The sequence below is a fragment of the Neofelis nebulosa genome, chromosome 15 (assembly GCF_028018385.1).
Source record: "Neofelis nebulosa isolate mNeoNeb1 chromosome 15, mNeoNeb1.pri, whole genome shotgun sequence".
Lineage (NCBI taxonomy): Eukaryota > Metazoa > Chordata > Mammalia > Carnivora > Felidae > Neofelis > Neofelis nebulosa.
Genome location: NC_080796.1, coordinates 6,701,470 through 6,723,796, shown reverse-complemented (window position 1 = coordinate 6,723,796; position 22,327 = coordinate 6,701,470). Strand labels below are relative to the sequence as shown.

Sequence of the window (22,327 nt, the reverse complement as noted above, 5' to 3'; positions counted from 1 at the left end):
GCTGCTTTCTTAGGTACCTACCGACCTGTCCAACCCCCACCTTTCTGGAATTTAAAAAAAGAAAAAAAATTTTTTAATTTTATCACCTCAAAGATATAAAACTCATTTCAGCTAGTTAAAATTTGTTAAACTTCAGAATGAGCATATAATCCCAAAATACAATAGCACCTTGTTGTATAAAGATTATTTTGTGAATTTAGAAACTGTGCTCCAAAAATCAGAGTGTTCAGAAAAAGATAAGTAAATCAAGTATTTCCCAATAACAGTGTTATAAAGGTCGACTCTAGGACAAAATAACGTGAGACTCCTTGAGTTCAACAGCCCACATATGGATTATCCCTGCTCTTTCCACACCCCCTTTTTAAACTGTCCATGGCCAATTTTATTTATTTTTTAATTTTTTAACGTTTATTTTTGAGAGAGAAACAGAACACGAGCAGGGGAGGGGCAGAGAGAGAGAGAGAGACACATAGAATCGGAAGCAGGCTCCAGGCTCCAGGCTGTCAGCACAGAGCCCGATGAGGGGCTCGAGCCTGTGAACCCTGAGATCATGACCTGAGCCGAAGCTGGACACTCAACTGACTGAGCCACCCAGGTGCCACCCAGGCGCCCCCTCCATGGCCAATTTTAAATTCTGAGTGGATTTTTTCTCTTCTTCACAGGATGCTTCCAGAACTTCCCCGTCTGTACATTTTAAAGAACAGAAATTAATTTCCATAACTGTCTAAGATAAACTTCAAGGCAATTCTGCCCCCCAAATTATAACATGACCCAAAATAAAGTATGCATGCTTTAAGGTTTTTGTTTCTACCAGTATAAAGGTCTGACTACCCCCGACTTTGAAGCACACGTGGCAGTCAGCAAGGTGACCCAATCCTCTCATCTGAATAAAAATGGTAAAAGCTGGGGGCACCTGGGTGGCTCCGTCGGTTAAGCGTCCAACTTCGGCTCGGGTCATGATCTCACGGTTCGTGGGTTCGAGCCCCGCGTCGGGCTCTGTGCCAACAGCTCAGCCTGGAGCCTGCTTCCGATTCTGTGTCTCCCCCTCTCTCTGTTCCTCCCCTGTTCTCACTGTCTCTCTCTCACTCTCTCAAAAATAAATAAAGATTACAAAAAAATCTTTTTAAATGCTAAAAGCCGAAAATGTTTTGCAAGAAACCAACTGGCAACCACTGAAACTAAAGATGAAAGTTTCATTAGAACAGAAATGGAAAACCCTGCATGTATACACACGCTCCAATAGGAAATGACGTACGTGGTGGACCTGAGGAGTGAAACCCTCAAGAGAGCGGTATTCCACACACAGCAAGGCCTCCGGGCTTGATGCGCAGCACAGCAGCCAAGGGCTACGGCCCTGAGGTCGGGGTGCCCAGGTCCAAATCCCAGGTGCAGTTACTGTGCCACACGGGCAGTCTACGTCCCTTCCACAGACCTCAGTGTCCCTAACTGTGAGGCTGGCATGATAGCCCTTAACAGGCCTGCAGAAGGGTTAAATTCGAAAGAACAGACACAAAGTCCTGAGCACGAGAATCGGCATATAGTAAACACTTAATGATTCTAGCTCATTTAATAGCTAGCCACGGAATCCCGTTTCTCTTATTTTACACTACGGCACTACTAGAAGCATCGAAAAGCACGCTGCGCAGTTGTTAATTAAAGAAATTACATTTCAGTTACTCGCTCCCTGATAGGAGCAGGTAATCCTAATGCCCATCATACAGCATTCAGCCAACACAACCACATCCAATACCAAACAGCCACAAATGAAATCATTAATAATTATTAAAGCATACCAGTGACCACTGACCTGCTCACCTGAGCCCAGAGATCTTATTACTAACAATCAGGTTACAGTATTAAGGGACTAATGAAATTTTTCTGTAATATACTGCCGCAGTGATCTTGAGAGGCAACCATAAAAAACGGTAATAAAGTCTGGGGCGCCTGGGTGGCTCAGTCGGTTGGGCGTCTGACTTCGGCTCAGGTCCGGATCTCGCGGTCCGCGAGTTCAAGCCCCGCGTCGGGCTGTGTGCTGACAGCTCAGAGCCTGGAGCCTGTTTCAGATTCTGTGTCTCCCTCTCTCTCTGACCTTCCCACATTCATGCTCTGTCTCTCTCTGTCTCAAAAATAAATAAACGTTATATAAAATTTAAAAAAAACTTAATAAAGTCAAAAATAATCAAGAACCACCAATTACTCTGCAACCACAATTCAATATGCCCCCCTCACAGCCTTAGCAGCTGGGGGTGGGAATCGGAGATGCGAGCCTACTCAAAACAGTTTCGTTCGTTTGTGTAATACGTGCCAGGGGCATGAGGACCCATGGCAGATAATTCCAAAAGTCTGGTTTGCATTTGACCTTGATGGCCTAAGAAACCCTAAGCAGTCTCAGGGAAAGTAACACCTAGATCTAAAACCTACAACTCGGGGATGGAAAGAAAAGACCCTTAAGAACCCTGGCATTCTCCCATCACTCCCCACCCCCAGGGCAGAAACTATCTGAGACGGAATTGTGACCTGGCAGCGATGACCGATGACCACGGGCAGCACCACCTGAGGTGACATCTGGAGCAGGAATCTGATAACCACTTACTTGGTAACCATTAATTTACTCTTCGTTTCAAAGCGGCCTTTTTATCTCGGTTTAAAATGAGTGAAACTGTCTAAAATTTTCTTTGCAGCAAATGGAAATGCATTCATCATCACTCCCCATCATCCTTTTCAGCTGGCAGTAACTTGTGGTTGTAAAGCTACACAACAAAAGAGAGCTTGGGTGATGTTAATCAAAGCCTGGATTCCCGCCCTGCCCTGCGGCATGCTGTAATGGGAGAAAAGTTCCTGCTTCACATTCCAAAGGAAATGAATTCTTCTGTGAATAGCCCCCCACACTAATGCCACCTCTCGGTCTGTCACTGTTTTCACCCATGCAGCAAATATTTTGTAAGCACTTACTACTTTGTGCTAGAAGCTACGATAATAACAGCACCACCCTTGTCCATAATACACTGACTGCATTTCAGGGAGGTTTAAAGCGGAACACGTGGGTCCTAAACACTACTACGAGTGCGTGAATATTAAAAAGAGGTCTAGAACCAACATGCTGTTCACGCTCTCATAGAAAGTGCTTTAGGGTAGACCCGGAATTTAAGGCGCTTTGAAAACATAGAGGAAAACTGTACAATCCAAAGCAGACAGGCTTTAGAATTCGCTTCACCGTTTTCAAGTGTTACAAACTTAAACAAATTATTTAATCTCTCCAAACTTTGGTTTCCTCACCTATACAAAGGAAATATAAGTATCTACCATAAATAAGGTTGTCGTGAGGCCCGAATACAATGTACAGTAAACGGCTGGGACAGTGCCTGGCATACAGTATACGATCAATAAATAGAAGCCAGTATTAGTAGAGACATTCTCAACAAGAGGAACGCATTTAGTGGTGACCTTCACTCCTTGATGGAAAAAGTTAATTGTGTCAACAGAACTCAGCAGCATGGTTCTAAAAAGCAAAGTGAGAGCCTAAGCTTCATGGGAGAGGGTGTGAGTTGATAACATGGAAAGCAGGAGAACCCACCGCAGGGCAAGGTGAAGACAGGAACCTGCAAAACGAGCCGTAGTGAGATTACAGAGGAAGCACCTGCAGAAGAAAGTCAAGGAGCAACTCCACCGATCCGTCAAGTTGGAAAAGGTCTGTCTCCCCCCATGATTCTGTCTCCTCTCCTCCACCCCTCCGGGGAAGAAGTGCGTTCTCTGAGCAACTGGGAATCCAAAAAAAGGAAGTCTGAAGAAACAAGGTAAAGAAGCCGTCTCTACGTATTAAACCACTTACTAACACTTTGGATTGATAGGTTTTTGTTTGGCTCTACAAATTCCAGTTTAAAACACACGGTTTATACAATTGCATATAATAAGTAGACCGGTCAGTCATTCCACACTTTCCTCTGAATTAACATCATCAAACAATTACAGATGAGCTGCCGGTTACGAGGGAAACGGAGGTCTGGGGGAGAGGTTAAGGGACACAATTAGAGCAACGGGGTGACGCTGACACGTGCGGCGCCTGTGAGAGGGGATGCGCCACAAGGGAGGGGACGACGGAGCAGGGAGAGGAGGGGACAGCAGGACAGTGCCCGCCAGCAGCTCTGGAGCAAACACGATGGTCCACAGACCACTCCGGCTCTTTAGGGCGAGAATTACCAGCGCATCTCACTGAAAATCAGGTGCCACTAGAGACTACAACACCTAACTACCCTAGGACTTTGACACCGGACACCACACAAGCTGAAACACTGGGGCCTGAAAATACAAAACTGTTCAACCTTATGATCAAACTACAGAACATCCGTCATTAAAAAATTAATGTTCATTTAATTGCGTCGTTTTTTAAAAAAGCAGTTAGAGGTTGCTAAAAAGAAACTTTTTTCAAGTTTATTCATTTATTTGGAGAGAGAGGGAGGGTATGAGCAGGGGACGGCCAGAGAGAGAGGGAGAGAGGGAGGGAGAGAGAGAGGGAGAGGGAAGGGGGAAGAGAGAGAGAAAAAAAGAAAGAGAGACAGAGAGAGAGGGAGAGGGAGAGAGAGAATCCCAAACAGGCTCTGCACTGACAGCATGGAGTCTGATGCAGGGCTCGAACTCACGAACCATGAGATCATGACCTGAACGGAAACCAAGAGTCAGACGCTTAACCAACTGAGACACCCAGGAGCCCCCAAAGAAACTTTTTCAACTGTACTTCCCTCCCCTAAGGATCTCTTTCAACTTTTCCAAACTTTTTTTAATGTTTTATATATTTTTGAAAGAGAGAGCGACAGAGAATGAGCAGGGGAGAGGCAGACAGAGAGGGAGACACAGAATCCGAAGCAGGCTCCAGGCTCCGAGCTGTCAGCACAGAGCCCGAACCTGGGCTTGAAGTCACAAACTGCGAGATAATGACCTGAGCCAAAGTCAGACACTTAATCGACTGAGCCACCCAGGCGCCCCCAAACTCTTTTTGCTTGTGAATGTAGACACACACAAATTTCTCAACTTAAATTTAAACCCAGCCTACAAACCTGTGCTGAGAGCTCTCTTCCAGCCCCACGGGTTGCAGACAGAGCCCTTATCAACAGATCTTCAAATGTCACAAAGGCTGCTTGAAATTTTAACTAAACACATCAAGTTACTCGGAGTCAAAAGCAAATCCTACCAATGTTCTGAATACAGTGAAATGTTCCCAGGTCCAGTTCAGAAATAATTACACAATAAAGTTGGGGCAGATACGCTATGCCTCAGATCTAGTAATCTCATATTTGATCCCATACAATGAAACAAATCTGTTATTTAATTACTGCTGAGTCTATATCCTGAAGTGCTTCTGTATCTTAAGAAGCAAATACCACAGAAAATGTCTTTTAAGTCCCTTCTTTTTGGAGTTGGCATCCATTGAAGTATTTCCATTTTGGAGCGCCTGGGTGGCTCAGCTGGTTAAGCGTCTGACTTCAGCTCAGGTCACGATCTCACGGTTCGTGAGTTCGAGCCCCGCGCCGGGCTCTGTGCTGACAGCTCAGAGCCTGGAGCCTGCTTGTGATTCTGTGTCTCCCTCTCTCTCTCTGCCCCTAACCCACTCACATTCTGTCTCTGTCTCTCTCAAAAATAAATAAACATTAAAAGATATACATATTTCATTTTGTTTTTTACTTACAACCTGAAGGAAATGACCCTTTGAAGAGGAAAGGGAGAAGTTACTTCAAAATCCTGGACTTTCGTTCCCCTTTTCCAACTGTTATCTTTGTAGTTATATTCCAAAGTGCAAAAAAAAAAAAAAAAAAAAAGGTAAAATTAATTGGGAACAGTGCCATATTTAAGTACATCTTTTCAATTTGATGAAATTAAACTTGCAATTGAAATACAACCCCCCCACAAAGTGCGTAAGAGTGCGGCAGCGGTAAGAAAGTACTCCGCGTAGTCAGGGACGTGCACCTGCCTGAAGAAAGAACCCACACTGCAGAACTGCAGGGTGGCATAGAGTAGCTAGAATAAGCGAAAGGGGAATGAAAAAAAGGATCTCACTCCAGCAACACCTCCTGATAAGACCCTCAGGCAGCTGCCACGATGTAGTATAAAAGAGCCATCACTTTGGAGTCCTACGCGCCGGGCATTGTGCTAATAAGCAGTACATACATCATCTCCTTCACTCCCTCTAACGACTTAGTGCCCTGGGAATTATTATGCTCATTTTGCAGGTAAGGAAGTAAACTCAGGTTATGCCTCAAACCTGGCAACCTTCTCAAGAATCCATTTACACCCTCCAACGTCTTCTCTATGCCCCGTGGAACCCTTCAAATTCCCTTCCAGGGGACTTGCAAGTCCCTGCTCTGCGCCCCTTACAGAGAGGAGCAGGGTCCCCACAGCTCCCTGTTCCTCTGCTCTCTGACGGTCCTCGCGAAGGAAAGCTCCCTCAGTGAGGTCTTTCAGGCCACATGTTCTCTCTACTTCAAGGTCCTCTGGAATATCCCCTGTGAACCAACCAATGGCTAGCTTGTACTTGTAAAACCTCTCCGAGCCTCACGGGTAGCACAGTGCCCTTCGTGGATTTGGGGTCCGCCTGTACACCCGTTATGACACACCCACTTCTCTCCATCCACCCTCCCCCCAGGGCCGGAGAACGGCCTGAGTGTCGCCTCCGTTCTGGTAACTATCAGTTCATACTCAGTCCCTGAAGTACACACTCAAAATCACCCCCTCTTCAGAAAACCCCTTAACTAGCATCACTTAAACTGTAATCACTCTCAGTAGAAAGGGCACTGGATTGGAAACCAGATCTGGCTTCTAAAGATGGTTCTTTTATTCACCGTGTTACCTGGGCAAAATCACTCCATCTTCCTGGGACCAGTTTCCCAACCACAAATGAAGAGAATTTCACTAACAAGCTCAAGACTAATTCCCAACTCTAAGAATTTTTTATACAAAAGAGTTAGCAACAACATTAACTTATTAAAAAACAAAAAAAATTGCTATAAAATTTTTAAATTATTCCAGGCACCCTACATTTAAATACACAACATACAAAAACCACACACACAAAAGAGAGAACTTTCCAATTTCAAAGGTTGATTAAATTGTCCATTTTTTAGTCTTTATTTGACACATGAATGAAGACCCAGGTAATCCCTCAGAGACTACTGGTCTACAAATATAGACACTTCCTTAATGAGTACTCACTATGTAATACTTTATACACCACATATTTTAATGTACCAAAATGTGTTTGTAGTACTGATAGCTGGTCTTATGGGTCAACTTGGTTGGGATACAGCTAAGTTAATCAAACATGAATCTAGGGTTGCAGTTCAAGTATTCTGTAGATGTGACTAATATCTAAATTGACTTCAAATAAAGGAGATTACCCTGGATTGTGTGGGTGGGACTCATGTAAGCAGTTGTAGGCTCTGAGAACAAAAACAGGTTTCTCAGAGAAAAAAGAATTCTGCCTCAAAACTTTAGCACCAACTCCTGCCCGACCTTCCAGCCTGTTAGTGTGCCCTACAAATTCTGGATTTACTACTCCCCACAATTTCACGAGCCAATTCCTTAAAATCAATCTCTTTTAAAACACACACACACATACACCATATTGGCTGTTTCTCTGGAGAAATATATATTAGGGAGAACCCTAATATATACCAAAAGACTCAAACAGGTATTTATTTTTCTTTCTTGCTTGGTTTTTTAATGTTTATTTTTGAGAGAGAGAGACAGAATGGGAGCGGGGAGGGGCAGAGAGAGAGGGAGACACAGAATCCGAAGCAGGCTCCAGGCTCCGAGCTGTCAGCACAGAGCCCGACGCGGGGATCGAACCCGTGAACCATGAGATCATGCCCTGAGCCATACTCGGACACTCAGTCGACTAAGCCACCCAGGTGCCCCTTTTCTGTCTTTTTTAAGTTAGGGTTAACAGATGTCTGTTTCTTGTAACCTCTTTAAAATATTAAAGCATTTTAATATTTTAAGTGCTCAGAAGGTTATTTTGTTAGTACCTTCTGCACAATGCCAACTTTTCTTTATTAAAATCCATAGGAGGGGAAAGAACAGTGACGTTCCCTACATGGAATTTTTAGGTTCCAGAGCTGATTTCACAAGATTGTGAGATGCAACTTTTTTCTCATTGTCCTGGCTTTGAAGGTATTTCCTAACTACCAGTTCGTATATCACCATTGCGAGGAAATCAACGACCAGCCCACTCCCAAAGCTGAAGAGCCACACGAAATTGGCACAGACCTTGGACTACTTAGTGACATCTGCAAATTCAAGCCGAGAATTCTGCTCCAAGTTTTACTGTCGGTCTGTCTCGTGGCTAGTCTTCAGTGCTACAGGGACACAGAAAAGACTTCAGAATCACTACACACAGAAAACTACTAAAGATCTAAGAATCACATACTTAGTAACATCAATTCACACACTGGTGTCATTCAAAAAACATTCCTGATACGTGCTACATCTAGAAACTTTTCCTGTAAAGAGGCCAGCAGTATTCAGGCTTTGCAGGCCAAAACATCTCCACGGCAACTACCTGACTCTGCCACTGTAGCCCCAAAGCAGCCAATGACAATATATAAATGAATGAGCAGAACCGTGTTCTAATAAAACTTTATTTACTACAACAGGACACACTTAGCCTGAGGGGTGCAGTCTCCTGACCCCTGACTTAACTCAGGCAATCACACAGCCAGAAAAAACCCTGAAGACCATATGGTACCATACCCCACTCAATGTCAAGATACCCATAACAATATCCCCAACAAAGAGAGATCTGGTCTCTGTTTAAGTCCCAGTGACCATCCTGCGCAGAACGGTTACCATAATTAGACTCTTCTCCAAGCTGGACAGTGTTCCTCAATGAGGACAGCAAGATTTTTGGACGGGATATTTTCCCATTGTGTACAGCTGTCCAAAGCATCCCTGGTTCCCAAATCTTAAGTGCTAACTACACACACCTACACCCATCACTATGACAACCAAAACCCTCTCCAGCATCTTTCCACAGCCCCTGCGGGGGAGGTGTCAGGATCCACTGAACAGAGGCAGAATACACGGCAAGTCCTACCCAGACGTCCTCATTCTATCTATGGCAGGTATGACTAATAAATCACAATATTCTTTAATACTGACGCTGGACTTTGTCTTTTTTTTTTTTTTTTTTTTTTTTTTTAAGAGAGAGCATGCGCAAGTGGGGCACAGGGACAGAGGAAGAGAGAGAGAATCCCAGCACAAAGCCTGACTCAGGACTCAATCCTACGACCCCAGGGTCATGACCTGAGCCAAAATCAAGAGTCGGACGCTCAACCGACTCAGCCACCCGGGCGTCCCTCTGCGTTTTTAATAACCCACCAGAAATACATGTGGATGCAAAGCATGTCTAAATTACCTAAGCCTCGAGTGTAACACCACGTAACATAAAAATACAAATTATCTTGGGGTGCCTGGGTGGCTCAGTCAGTTACACATCCGACTTCAGCTCAGGTCATGATCTCACAGTCCGTGGGTTCAAGCCCCCCATCAGACTCTGTGCTGACAGCTCAGAGCCTAGAGCCTGCTTCAGATTCTGTGTCTCCCTCTCTCCACTGCTCATGCTCTGTCTCTGTCTCAAAAATAAATAAAAACATTAAAAAAAAATACAAATTATCTTTTTCACACTTTTAATAATCACCAAATTTTCCCAAAATAAAACTGCTTTGAAGCCAAGGCAAGACCATACCTAACTATTCTCTGCATTTTACCAAATTATTCACCATTTTGGAAAATCACCTCAATGGCAGCACATACGTTAAGTACAACCCACCCGCACAAGTGTGCATTTGTAACCGTCTCATCCACAGTAATTCTAGACACAGACACAAAACGCTGACCATCTGGAATGTATCGAACACACGCGTATTAAAAATATTTTAAATCATTTTTTAATGATTTTATTTTTATTCCTCCTTTATATCATAGTTAGAAATTGTGTTCATTTCTTTGCCATCAGATTTGTAAGTAGTTACAGTATGCCTATGAATTCATTTCAGGATGGTAAAGGAGGAACTGTAAAATACCTGTTATAAAAATAGAGTGTTGGATCTGACAGGTTAAAAATCACTGGTCTAAAGATACCTGTTTAGCCAAATTCCCCTAACACAGACAGCACTCTTGTCCACACTCTGGACACAGATGTAACGCATTTGTTCAAAAGCAGCTGTCACTGGCCCTCCGAAGCCATTTCACAGAAACAGAGATCTCACAACAGAGGGGCAGTTCCCGAGTCCCCTGTCCTCTGTGGTACGACAGATACAAGAAAGGGCTGTGCAAACCAAGTGCGTAGGACGTCTAAACCCTCCAGCACACTGTGTCTGTCTGTGCAACTACTCGCACCTGCTGGTGAAGGCACCCGGCAGTGATTACGTGTCAATGAAAGAACCCAGCCGTCACTGAGGCAACTGCCCTTGTGCACCAGACACAGACTCTCCTAAAGAGCCCATTTTCCACATTAAATTGTGCTACTGGGATCTGTCCCTGGCTTTACACAGGGCAGGCTCTAGAACAGCGTCCACCAGGACACTTACCCACACCCTCTGGTGTGATAACCACGGCCACATGTGGCATCTGGGCACGTGCAGTGAGGTTCCGTGTGGCCACCTGTGACTGGTCACGACTGGACCGGACAGCTCCAGAATATCAGAGCTGGAAAGGGGCCCGGAGGCCACAGATCACAGCCATGTCTAGCTTCAGAAAAGGACTTACCACAGTAGGAATTAAGCAACGGAGGCTGAGAGGGATGTACCTACCCCGTTACTGGAACAGGCCCCTCGCCCGGCCACAGCGCATGAGCAGCATAGCCACTTCTAGAAGCCAGGCATCCTGAGCCACTCCTCTGCCGTCCTGTTGCTGACTCAATAAAAACTCAGTTATTTCATGTCTCCCTCCCCATATGCCATCTAATACATACAGAATTAATCTCACAACTGATAGACTTTCCTCAAATCCAGACTTAGCTATAAGCCACCGTAATGTTAAAAGTATGGAGATAAAAAACTAAGATTTGAACTAAAGCTTAAAAACGCTGTCTATGAGAGATTACTAGTTTGGGATTTGAAGGTTTCACATTGACTAAAAATGAAAATAATCTCTACATACAATCTATGTTGATCTCCACATAACCCATAGCTACAACTGTATATCTCGATTACAATAATGGACTGAGGCCACTGGCAAGTGTAGTTTCCAAGAACATTTATTATCATTTCCCTCTATAAATCTTTTCTTAAAATCTTTTTTACAGCTCATGGCAGCTGGGTGAGAGTTCATACATAGTTGAAAGATGAACTTCAAGCAAAATCATTAACATAAGAAATGGCAGGTCCCAGAGGCTTTCTTTGAATCAAGGTTTCAACTATTCTAGGTTTAAGTGGTAACATCCAGTCTGGAGGGGTAGGAGAGAGCCAGGTGCCTAGGAACACAATTCCAGCAATTGGTTTTCTCTATTCTTTGGAGACATGCGTGTGAAAGTGAGTGGTAGGGAGCGGAAAATCCGACACAACTCTGGGTTGACCTATAAGTAATTCTAGGGTCTTCCAGGGAATAAGGGTACCAGATCCAGAGAACTATCATTTGTCACACTTCTCCACGGAAAACCTGGTATAAAATTACCCGTAGGTGATCTGCCGCAAAGCCTCACAAGGAGCATTAGCTACTTAGCTATAATGAAAGCCAGCCCTGACTCAACCAAGCTTTAAGGGATAAGCATTATAAACATAAAAGCTGAAAAGGGTAAGTGTGTTAGAAAACGGAACAAAAACAGATCACTACAAGCTGAAATGCTGAGCTTCTGAAACCCAGCCAGGATCAAAGTCAACAGGAATAAACGTAAAGTCTTGTAGATGAGTTCAAAAACCAGCTGTACAGGTAGAGAGAGCAGATTAACAGATTTCCCATATAATTTTGGGAGCTGTGGTTTACCAAATGCTTAATATAAGAGCTAGATGCGTCTGCTTAAATGTGAATGTAATTTTAAACCTCAATAGTATTGAATGTGCAATAATATGACAGTAGGTGTCCACCCTACAGGAAGGAAAAGCCCCCATATTTGCTGCCTTGATCAGACATCTAAAATAGTGTGGACAGGGGCGCCTGGGTGGCTTGGTCGGTTGAGTGTCTGACTTCGGCTCAGGTCACGATCTCACGGTCCGTGAGTTCGAGCCCCGCGTCGGGCTCTGTGCTGACGGCTCAGAGCCTGGAGCCTGCTTCTGATTCTGTGTCTCCCTCTCTCTCTGCCCCTCCCCTGTTCATGCTCTGTCTCTCTCTGTCTCAAAAATAAAATAAACGTTAAAAAAAAAATTAAAAAAATAAACAAATAAATAAAATAAAATAGTGTGGACAGGGGCCCCTGGATGGCTCAGTCAGTTAAGTGTCTGACTCTGGTTCAGGTCATGATCTCACAGTTCGTGGGTTCAAGCCCCGCATCGAGGTCTGAGCTGGCAGTTCAGAGCATGGAGCCTGCTTCAGATTCCGTGCCTCCCTCTCTCTCTGTCCCTCCCCCACTTGTTCTCTTTCTGTCTCTCTCTCTCTCTCAAAACTAAGTAAACATTTTAAAAATAAAATAAAATAGTGTAGACAATTAGGGAAGCCATATTTTCAAGATACTGACAACCTAGTGGAGCCAGAATAAGATGATCGGGACAGTAGCACATGTAGGTATTGGCATTATTTAACCTGGAGAAGAGACAGTTATCCTTAAATATATGACAAAATTTTACACTGCAAAGAGAAAACAGATTTTCAGTGTTGCTCTGGATGATATAACTAAAACATAAAAACCACAACAGGCGGGCACCTGGGTGGCTTGGTCGGTTAAGCGTCTGACTTCGGCTCAGGTCATGATCTCACGGTCCGTGAGCTCGAACCCCGCGTCCGGCTCTGTGCTGACAGCTCAGAGCCTGGAGCCTGTTTCGGATTCTGTGTCTCCCTCTCTCTCTGCTCCTCCCCTGTTCATGCTCTGTCTCTCTCTGTCTCAAAAAAATAAATAAACGTAAAAAAAAATTTAAAAAAATAAATTAAAGAAAATAAATAAATAAAAACCACAACAGGCAATTTGGACCTGTTACAAGGAAAAGAATAACCCAACAATGAACCAAGGCTACACCAGAAAGTGAACACCTTGTTACTCTAAGTATTCCTGCAAGGGCCATAGATACTCTGGGAAGGAAAGGGTTATGAGAGTATCCAGATCAGGCAGAAGACTGCATTACATGAGTGCTACAGGTTCACGCTAATCCCTCGATGATAGGACTTTGATTGCAGAAGAGAACAATTAAGCTGAGTCAGCAACTTATTTCCCCGGAGACAAGTTAGTTTGGTGACAAGGGAGAAGAAATGAGAAAGCCAAAGGGGCTCCAAGATACATTTAAAAATACCTGATGTATAAGGGCCCAAGAGTTGAGACGCAATTGAACGGGTGAGTCCACATAAAGACCTGGGATCGCACCCCAGGTCCAGCACCTCATTCCAGAAGACATCACCGGGCTGGTCACCTAACCTTCCTGAAGCTCAGGGTTTCTGTCCCTGACATTCAATCCTGCCTCAGGACCAAATGACGATATAAGAAAAGCACTCTGTAAATATTTATACAAAAATTACCAGTTATTATTCTACATCAGTCAGACTCTTCTAAGCTTTGCTCACCCCCTTAAAAAAGGGTTATGAAAAACCTAGACTCTTGAAACATCAACCAACATAAAGCTGAGTGAACAGACCAGGGAGGAAGTCCTTTTCAAGCAGGGATCCTAAACGGAAAGTACAGGGATCCTAAAAGTACAAAGACAGTCTTACCCGAGGGGTTAACAAGGCATTTATTACAGAACAGGTTAAGTGTTCCTAAAAAGGATGCTGTTCTGCTTTTTTTGATAACTAAGGACTACAGATTAAGCGTTGACTTCATAAAGGCCCTTGGAAATGTTGGCCGGATACCTTGCTTACACAGTTCTCAGCGGTAAAGAAGGTCACTTCCTGGCAGGTGCAGGAACCTCAGGATATCTTGGGGACCTTGTGAAGAGGAATTCACCCAGTTCCACAGGTATTGCAGGCCTGTCTGATGGCAAGTATTTGGCTTGGCTTCTGGCCTGGAGAGGCTACTAAAAGTTCAATCTGGAGTTTCCTTATAAAAGGTTCCAGGAAAGCAAACTTTTAACAGATCCTCAGGATCAATCGCTATTCTTGCTGAGCTTATGTAAATAATTAGGCCAGGTTTCTTAAGACGTGACTTGTTCTACAAATGCATTGGTCTTGATTTGGCCATCTCTGGAAATGAGGGTTTTTAGAGGGAAAAACTATGTTTCAACAGCGCACAGTTATGGATGTTAAATTCTAGCTCCGACTGCCTTTAAATGGTTGTTGTTTGCCTAACCTACACAACTTGAGGTAAACTTCAGAAAAATTGTCACAGTACTTCATGTACAGACAATCTTCTGTGGGGATAATAATAAGACCCCGTGGGCATATGATTATTTAAACAACTAGAAAATGGGATGGATTCCCCCCAACCATTGCATGCCAAGACTATTCTCACTGTAGACCCATCAACAGATAAAGACTTTCGTGCTTTATTATGTACTTGGGGCCTGGTTAATTCATCAATCTCTAAGTATGCAAACCATATCCTCCCTAAACCTGGTCTGACGGTTACCAGAAACCCACCCCTTTCCAAGACTTGGAGGTGGACTTGACAGATATAAAACCAAGCAAAGGATTCAGGTACCTCCTCGTAATAATCTGCGCGTACTGAGGATGGGTCAAGGCCTTCCCGACCAGGACGGCGCGAAGTCGTGAGGTGGCCAAAGCTCTTCTACGTGAAATGATGCCTCGGTTTGGTCTGCCCTTAACCATACACAGTGACAACGGGCCTGCATTTGTGGCGGACACTATACAAACCCTGACCAGGTCCCTCAACATTACCTGGAAACTGCAACACGCATCTTAGCCATCCGAGAGTACCAACCCCTAGAGCTAAGGGGTGATGCCTACTAAAAAAGATGTTTTTAAAACAGCATCCAAGGGGGGAATGTTGGGAAAATTAAGTAAAGTTCTGCACCATAAGAGGACGGGACTAACAGGACTCTAGTTCCTAGCTTAGACACTCCTCTTCCGGGTTCTTCCTCCTGCCCTGCTTGCCTTGGGCGCCAAATTACTACTAGTGAGGAATGCGGAAGTAACGCACGATAAACTGTCCCCCATGTGGTGCTCAGGGCTCAGATCTCTGGAGAAGGATCTCCTCTGAGCCGGCAGGTGTGAAAGAAAACTCCGATCCGCCAAGAGAAAAAAAAAAAAAAAAAAAAAAAGAGGTGACTTGAATGGACGCAAGCTGACCGGCTTATTCTGAGATCAAATGAAAACGTGTTAAGTCACAAGCACAGGCTGACACAGGCATTACAACCCCTGTCAGGATGATAAGAGCCTGCAGAGGCTACAGAGGTCTGGAAGTTGAAGCCCACCTGTCGTGGCTGGTCAACATTCACCATGCTCCAAGGAGTGCCGTCAGAGTATCTCCCAAGGTACTTTCCAGCTGGAGCACCGAGCAAACTGGAACCAGTAACTGTTTGTCAGGAAAGAAAGACCAAGTCAATAGTCACTGCCTAGGTCTGAAATGTTCGGTGTTGACTCCGATACTTCTTACCTGTGTGGTCACTAGTTCTTGTGGGAAAGTCTAGAACCTGACAATGCATCACTTCCCGGGTCGGCCCTATCATCTCCGCTTTAACTAAGACGAGGTCACTCGTACGCGGTGCTTGGTCTTCTTGTATGCGCAGTGTTCCCGTCAATGTCCACGAAAAATACCAATGCTAAAATAAACCTCAATGTTTGTTTCTTTATTCACATTTCAATCCTTCCCTCAAGCCTCTCCACGATTCCCAGTGACCACGTAAACTTTCCAACTTCAAGAGCCTTTGCCAGGTCGTTCTCTCGCAGGCAGGTGGGAGCGGCAGGAGGAATTTCTCTCTCTACGCCCCGCAGGCAATAAAGGAGAGCACTGTCTGTAAGGTATTTTAAAACAGTGATAAAGCCAACTACGTCCTTCTTCTTTTTATTACCACCAAGCACTGATAACTGTAAACAACGTGCAGTTGTTACAACGTGCAGGTGTAAACCACTGCAGAAAGCCCCCACCATCACCTCCTAACATCCCCTCCCCCCCCATCTCCTACTGGACAGTTTCTTTTCATGAGGATCTCAAACTAAAACAAACCAACAAACAAAACTCATAACAAGAACAAAGACTAATGACAGTGTATTTTCTGTAGTATTTGCAACTGTATCACTTCAATAGAATGGTTCCTGTAGAATTTAATGTGATGCCTCGCTCCAAGCAAAAGTAAGTGTAGTCCAGTTATATAATCCAATCATGATTTAGTATTTAAACTGTTTTTCAAACAATAACAACGTAAACAAATGGTTCACAGCCATAACTGCATGTCAGGAGGGCAAAAAATTTGCCAAGATTTATGGGATCAAGGTCAGCAGAACGAACTAGGCTATACCGACAGCCCTTTTGGCTGAGGCCAACGTCATCTCAGTCACTGAGAGAAAAGGTCTCACTCAGCAGCACAGAAAGGGCAGAAAGTCCTACTAAAAGAAGAGGCTGATGATGCCTCAGCTAATCTTGGTGACAGCCAGCATGCGTCACAGGCCCTGCAGCTGGACAGTAGGTCTGCAGATCAACACTGTCCTTTCATCAATACCATCAAACGGCAGGGGGTGCCCTTGTAATGGGGTATACGGGTAACAGAGAGCAGACTATGTAATTATAAAGTTGACAGTCAGGGAGCACAGAGCCCAAAATCCCAATATAGCAAATTACTGCACATATTACAAACAGGTGACTATGGAAAGCAATGTGTAAATACGTGAAAATAAAAACAGCCCGGGCCATCACTGTCTTAGTAGTTCTCCCGTCGCACAGCTACGCATTTTGCCATCGCAGAAACAAAAATAAGTAATAAATCTGTTAAGAATAACTAGTAATTTGCCCAGCCCTGTTAAAATTTCCACTATTGGTTAAAGTGTAAAATGTATCACAATCCTACAGAACAACACTTGGGTTCATCTACAGAAAACTTAAAATTTTACTCAACGATTAGAACAAAGAAAAATCCCAGAGATTATCCAGAACACACAGCAATCCAATTTCAAATATATCATTCAGACATATAACTAGACAGTTGCCAGAGAGGGCGGGCTCTTGTGTTTCAAAAACAAGCACTTCCTCAACCGCAAACTAAAGTCTAAAGACCTGCATACTTTCCCAACTGTTTTATCTCCCAAAAACCAAGCGAAGGGGGAGGAATACATTTCTTAAACCAAGATTTTATGGACAATTCGGAACAAGCCTTATCAGAAAAGGAACACTGTCTAACTTAAAGAAACAGATTAAATGAAGATATACAGAGAAATCCACACAGCAATCAACACAATAACTATAAAGATCAGGCCATTTTACCATTTTCTAGTTGAGAAATTACCCACTATACTTAATTACATGTTGAAGCACTGTTTATTTCTAGACACTGCTCTCCACCTGTAAATATCAGCTATGTCCCTAAATATAAGGAGATTACACCCAACTCAAGTACAAATTTTCAAGTCCATCAAGAGTTCATAAGCGTTACTAACACTGTGATCTGAGATCTGGACGAGGTAGATCTTAAGACGGCTAGGTACTGGTCACTATGTGTCATCAGCTTCATTGTGACCATCATGTCACAATGTACATCAAAATGTGTACCACACGGTGCGCCTAGAATACACACAGTTCTTGTCTGTCAATTACACCTGATAAAGCCGGGGGGCGGGGGGGGGGGGGAGGGGGTGAGGGATTTACAAGTCAGCCAATACACTGAGGCACCAACAAACACAGAACATTCTAGTTCACTTAGTGCAAGTCAGACCACAGAACCTGGTATCCGGGCAACCTGCACCGACGCAGTCTAGCACCCAAGAGGAGGAAGGCTCTAGGCAGCTGTCCCCTCCAACAGTGACAGTGCGAGGACTGCCCTGCTGGGTGCCCAGTTTGTGGCAAAACCCAATTCGCCTTTTCAGGTTGGAGTCTCTAATTATACCTAAGTGAGAGGCTGTACGATGTCCTTAGGAAGCGCAGCCAATAAAAATCACATGCAGTGTAGACAATGAGGAGAATACTCAGCATGAGCTGCAGTAATGACAAAATAAGCCGACAAGCCCCTCCCTGGCCACTAGAGACACCACCTGTGTTTACTGTGAGTGAGACACCATGGTTCCGGGAACACTCAACACAGTCTGTGGCCTTGTGGTAGCCAACCCTAGGGACTGGGTGTAATCGGCTGCACCCGCACCTAGACTGTCCTCACTGGGTAAACCGAGTCACCAACCCGAACCCTAGGGTCTGGTGTAATCCACTCCACCACCATCTGGATGGTCCTCACTGGGTAAACCAAGTCACTAACCCGGACCCTAGGGACTGGGTGTAATCCACTCCACCCGCATCTGGAGGGTCCTCGCTGGGTAAACTGAGTCACTAACCCGAACCCTAGGGACTGGGTATAACTGGCTGCACCCACACCTAGACTGTCCTCACTGGGTAAACTGAGTCACTAAACCCATATCCTAGGGTCTGGGTGTAGTCCACTCCACCAGCATCTGGAGGGTCTTCACTGGGTAAACTGAGTCACTAACCCGAACCCTAGGGTCTGGTGTAATCCACTCCACCCGCATCTGGATGGTCCTCACTGGGTAAACCGAGTCACTAACCCAAACCCTAGGGACTGGGTATAACTGGCTGCACCCACACCTAGACTGTCCTCACTGGGTAAACTGAGTCACTAAACCCATATCCTAGGGACTGGGTGTAATCCACTCCACCAGCATCTGGAGGGTCCTCACTGGGTAAACCGAGTCACTAACCCGAACCCTAGGGACTGGGTGTAATCGGCTGCACCCGCACCTGGAGCGTCCTCACTGGGTAAACTGAGTCACTAAACCCATATCCTAGGGACTGGGTGTAATCCACTCCACCAGCACCTAGACTGTCCTCACTGGGTAAACCGAGTCACTAACCCGGATCCTAGGGACTGGGTGTAATCGGCTGCACCCACACCTAGACTGTCCTCACTGGATAAACCGAGTCACTAACCCGAACCCTAGGGACTGGGTGTAATCGGCTGCACCCGCACCTGGAGCGTCCTCACTGGGTAAACCGAGTCACTAACCCGAACCCTAGGGTCTGGTGTAATCCACTCCACCCGCATCTGGATGGTCCTCACTGGGTAAACCGAGTCACTAACCCAAACCCTAGGGACTGGGTGTAATCGGCTGCACCCGCACCTGGAGCGTCCTCACTGAGTAAACGGAGTCACTAACCCGTATCCTAGGGACTGGGTGTAATCCGCTAAAACCGCACCTAGACTGTCCTCACTGGGTAAACCGAGTCACTAACCCGGATCCTAGGGACTGGGTGTAATCGGCTGCACCCACACCTAGACTGTCCTCACTGGGTAAACCGAGTCACTAACCCGAACCCTAGGGACTGGGTGTAATCCACTCCACCCACATCTGGAGGGTCCTCACTGGGTAAACCGAGTCACTAACCCGAACCCTAGGGACTGGGTGTAATCGGCTGCACCCGCACCTGGAGCGTCCTCACTGAGTAAACGGAGTCACTAACCCGGATCCTAGGGACTGGGTGTAATCCGCTAAAACCGCACCTAGACTGTCCTCACTGGGTAAACCGAGTCACCAACCCGAACCCTAGGGTCTGGTGTAATCCACTCCACCACCATCTGGATGGTCCTCACTGGGTAAACCAAGTCACTAACCCGGACCCTAGGGACTGGGTGTAATCCACTCCACCCGCATCTGGAGGGTCCTCGCTGGGTAAACTGAGTCACTAACCCGAACCCTAGGGACTGGGTATAACTGGCTGCACCCACACCTAGACTGTCCTCACTGGGTAAACTGAGTCACTAAACCCATATCCTAGGGTCTGGGTGTAGTCCACTCCACCAGCATCTGGAGGGTCTTCACTGGGTAAACTGAGTCACTAACCCGAACCCTAGGGTCTGGTGTAATCCACTCCACCCGCATCTGGATGGTCCTCACTGGGTAAACCGAGTCACTAACCCGGACCCTAGGGACTGGGTGTAATCGGCTGCACCCGCACCTAGACTGTCCTCACTGGGTAAACCGAGTCACTAACCCAAACCCTAGGGACTGGGTGTAATCGGCTGCACCCGCACCTGGAGCGTCCTCACTGAGTAAACGGAGTCACTAACCCGTATCCTAGGGACTGGGTGTAATCCGCTAAAACCGCACCTAGACTGTCCTCACTGAGTAAACGGAGTCACTAACCCGTATCCTAGGGACTGGGTGTAATCCGCTAAAACCGCACCTAGACTGTCCTCACTGGGTAAACCGAGTCACTAACCCGAACCCTAGGGACTGGGTGTAATCCACTCCACCCACATCTGGAGGGTCCTCACTGGGTAAACCGAGTCACTAACCCGAACCCTAGGGACTGGGTGTAATCGGCTGCACCCGCACCTGGAGCGTCCTCACTGAGTAAACGGAGTCACTAACCCGTATCCTAGGGACTGGGTGTAATCCGCTAAAACCGCACCTAGACTGTCCTCACTGGATAAACCGAGTCACTAACCCGAACCCTAGGGACTGGGTGTAATCGGCTGCACCCGCACCTGGAGCGTCCTCACTGAGTAAACGGAGTCACTAACCCGGATCCTAGGGACTGGGTGTAATCCGCTAAAACCGCACCTAGACTGTCCTCACTGGGTAAACCGAGTCACTAACGCACAGGGGCTCCAGTACAAGCGCAGGCACAGCTCCCTGCGATCCTCTCCGCAGCTCCAAGCGTGCTGACGAGGTCGCTCGGGGCAGTGGAAGCAGCACAAGCTAAACTCTGGCGCCACGGAGGGTTCCAGAACGAGAACTGCGGTCAGCCTGACAGCAGTACGGTCCGCGGGCGCCTGCTGGCTCAGTCGGGGGCGTGGGCGACTGTACGTGGGGCCTGGGGTCCGAGCCCCCGACCGGAGGAAGGGCTGCTAAATTCCTGTGACAAAGAAGTGCAGCCCGAAGGGGACTCGGCTGAAGGGAGACCTCGAGTGTCCCCGGAGCGTCCGATGTCCCTCCAACCCACACACACGTCCGGAAGCCAGCACGGACCCGCGGCGAGGCTACGCGGCTGGGCGCCCCGACCCCTCCCACCCGCGCCCCCCGCCCCTCACGGCACCCCTCCCGCGGCCCCGACCATGCTCGGTCTCCCTCCGCCCGCGCGGGGCGCCCCGGTCCCCCCGGCCCCCCCGGCCCTACCCGGTCTCCCCGTCGCGCGGCGGCGGCGGCGGCGGCGGCGGCGGCGGCGGCGGCGGCGGCGGCGGCGGCGGCGGCGGCGGCGGCGTGGCCAAGACGCGTCCACTGAGGAGACCGGCGCCCGGAACGCTCCGGCCCCAACGCGGACCCGGAGCCGGCTTCCGCCTGGCGCCGGAAGGCGTTCGCGCGCGGGACCGGAAGTCCCGCCCCCAGGCCGCGGGCAGGGGCGCGGGGTCCTCGGGGCCGCCGGCCGGTGGGCTGGTGGCGGCGGTGGGGCCCCGCGGGGCCCAGACGCGGAGCTCCGCTTTGCGGGGTGGAAGGTGACGCGGGCGGGCGGGCGGGGAGAGGGACCGGCGCTGCGGGACGGGAGGCGCAAGTCCCTCCCACCCCCCCTTCTCGGAGAGACGGTCGGGAGCGACGAGCGCGCGCTGGAGATCGGAGGAGGCGGGAGGGCCTGCGGGAGAGAGGGGCGTCGGAGAGAGCCCGGCCGCACGGGGGAGCCGGGGGGCTGCATCGGGGACGCCAAAACAGTGATCAAGGCCTTTAAGGGGGGACCAGCAGGGCTCTTACCCCTCATATCACCGCATTGGGCGGATCGCCCCAACCAACCGAAATGCCCGCTGGAACTACTGAGCCCTTAGAATGGTAATGAGGCTTCGTTACCAGCCACAGGGATGAGGACGGTTACCTCTATGGCTGTTTTGCTTGCTGCTTGTGTTTGATGAATACTTTCTTGCGCGCCAAGTCCCCCCTTTCCTCTTTAGGAAGAAAAGGTATGACAATTTTTTTCTCTCGCTCTGGGGTTATGTTGTGAGAGGTACAGATAGGATTGTCAACAGCAGAGAAGGAAGAATGGACAACATGTAGACAGTCTGTGCCTGCAGGGCACGACATCAGCCCTGCACCCAGTAGAAGGGTACAGCTTCCCGCTTGCCCACGTTGGGGAGGTTAGCAGTCGCTTTGTGGTGGTGCG

The 22,327-nt window shown here is 47.1% G+C and overlaps 1 protein-coding gene across 6 annotated transcripts in view; it reads right to left on the bottom strand.

Moving 5' to 3' along the window:
• Positions 1 to 21,973, bottom strand: part of DISP1 (dispatched RND transporter family member 1) — a 192,051-nt gene extending 170,078 nt beyond the window's left edge. For 2 of the 6 annotated variants that reach the window (XM_058701241.1, XM_058701242.1), the window contains exons 1-2: positions 21,443 to 21,973; positions 21,358 to 21,388 (exon numbers count right to left, since the gene is read on the bottom strand). In XM_058701241.1, coding sequence (XP_058557224.1) covers positions 21,358 to 21,388; positions 21,443 to 21,931 — 520 coding nt within the window. In that variant the 5' untranslated portion in view covers positions 21,932 to 21,973. Of the gene's footprint in view, positions 1 to 15,497; positions 15,595 to 21,357; positions 21,389 to 21,442 lie in introns of those variants that run through there. The other 4 variants (XM_058701244.1, XM_058701249.1, XM_058701240.1 and 1 more) reach the window with 3 other exon arrangements.
• Positions 21,974 to 22,327: the final 354 nt, after the last annotated feature.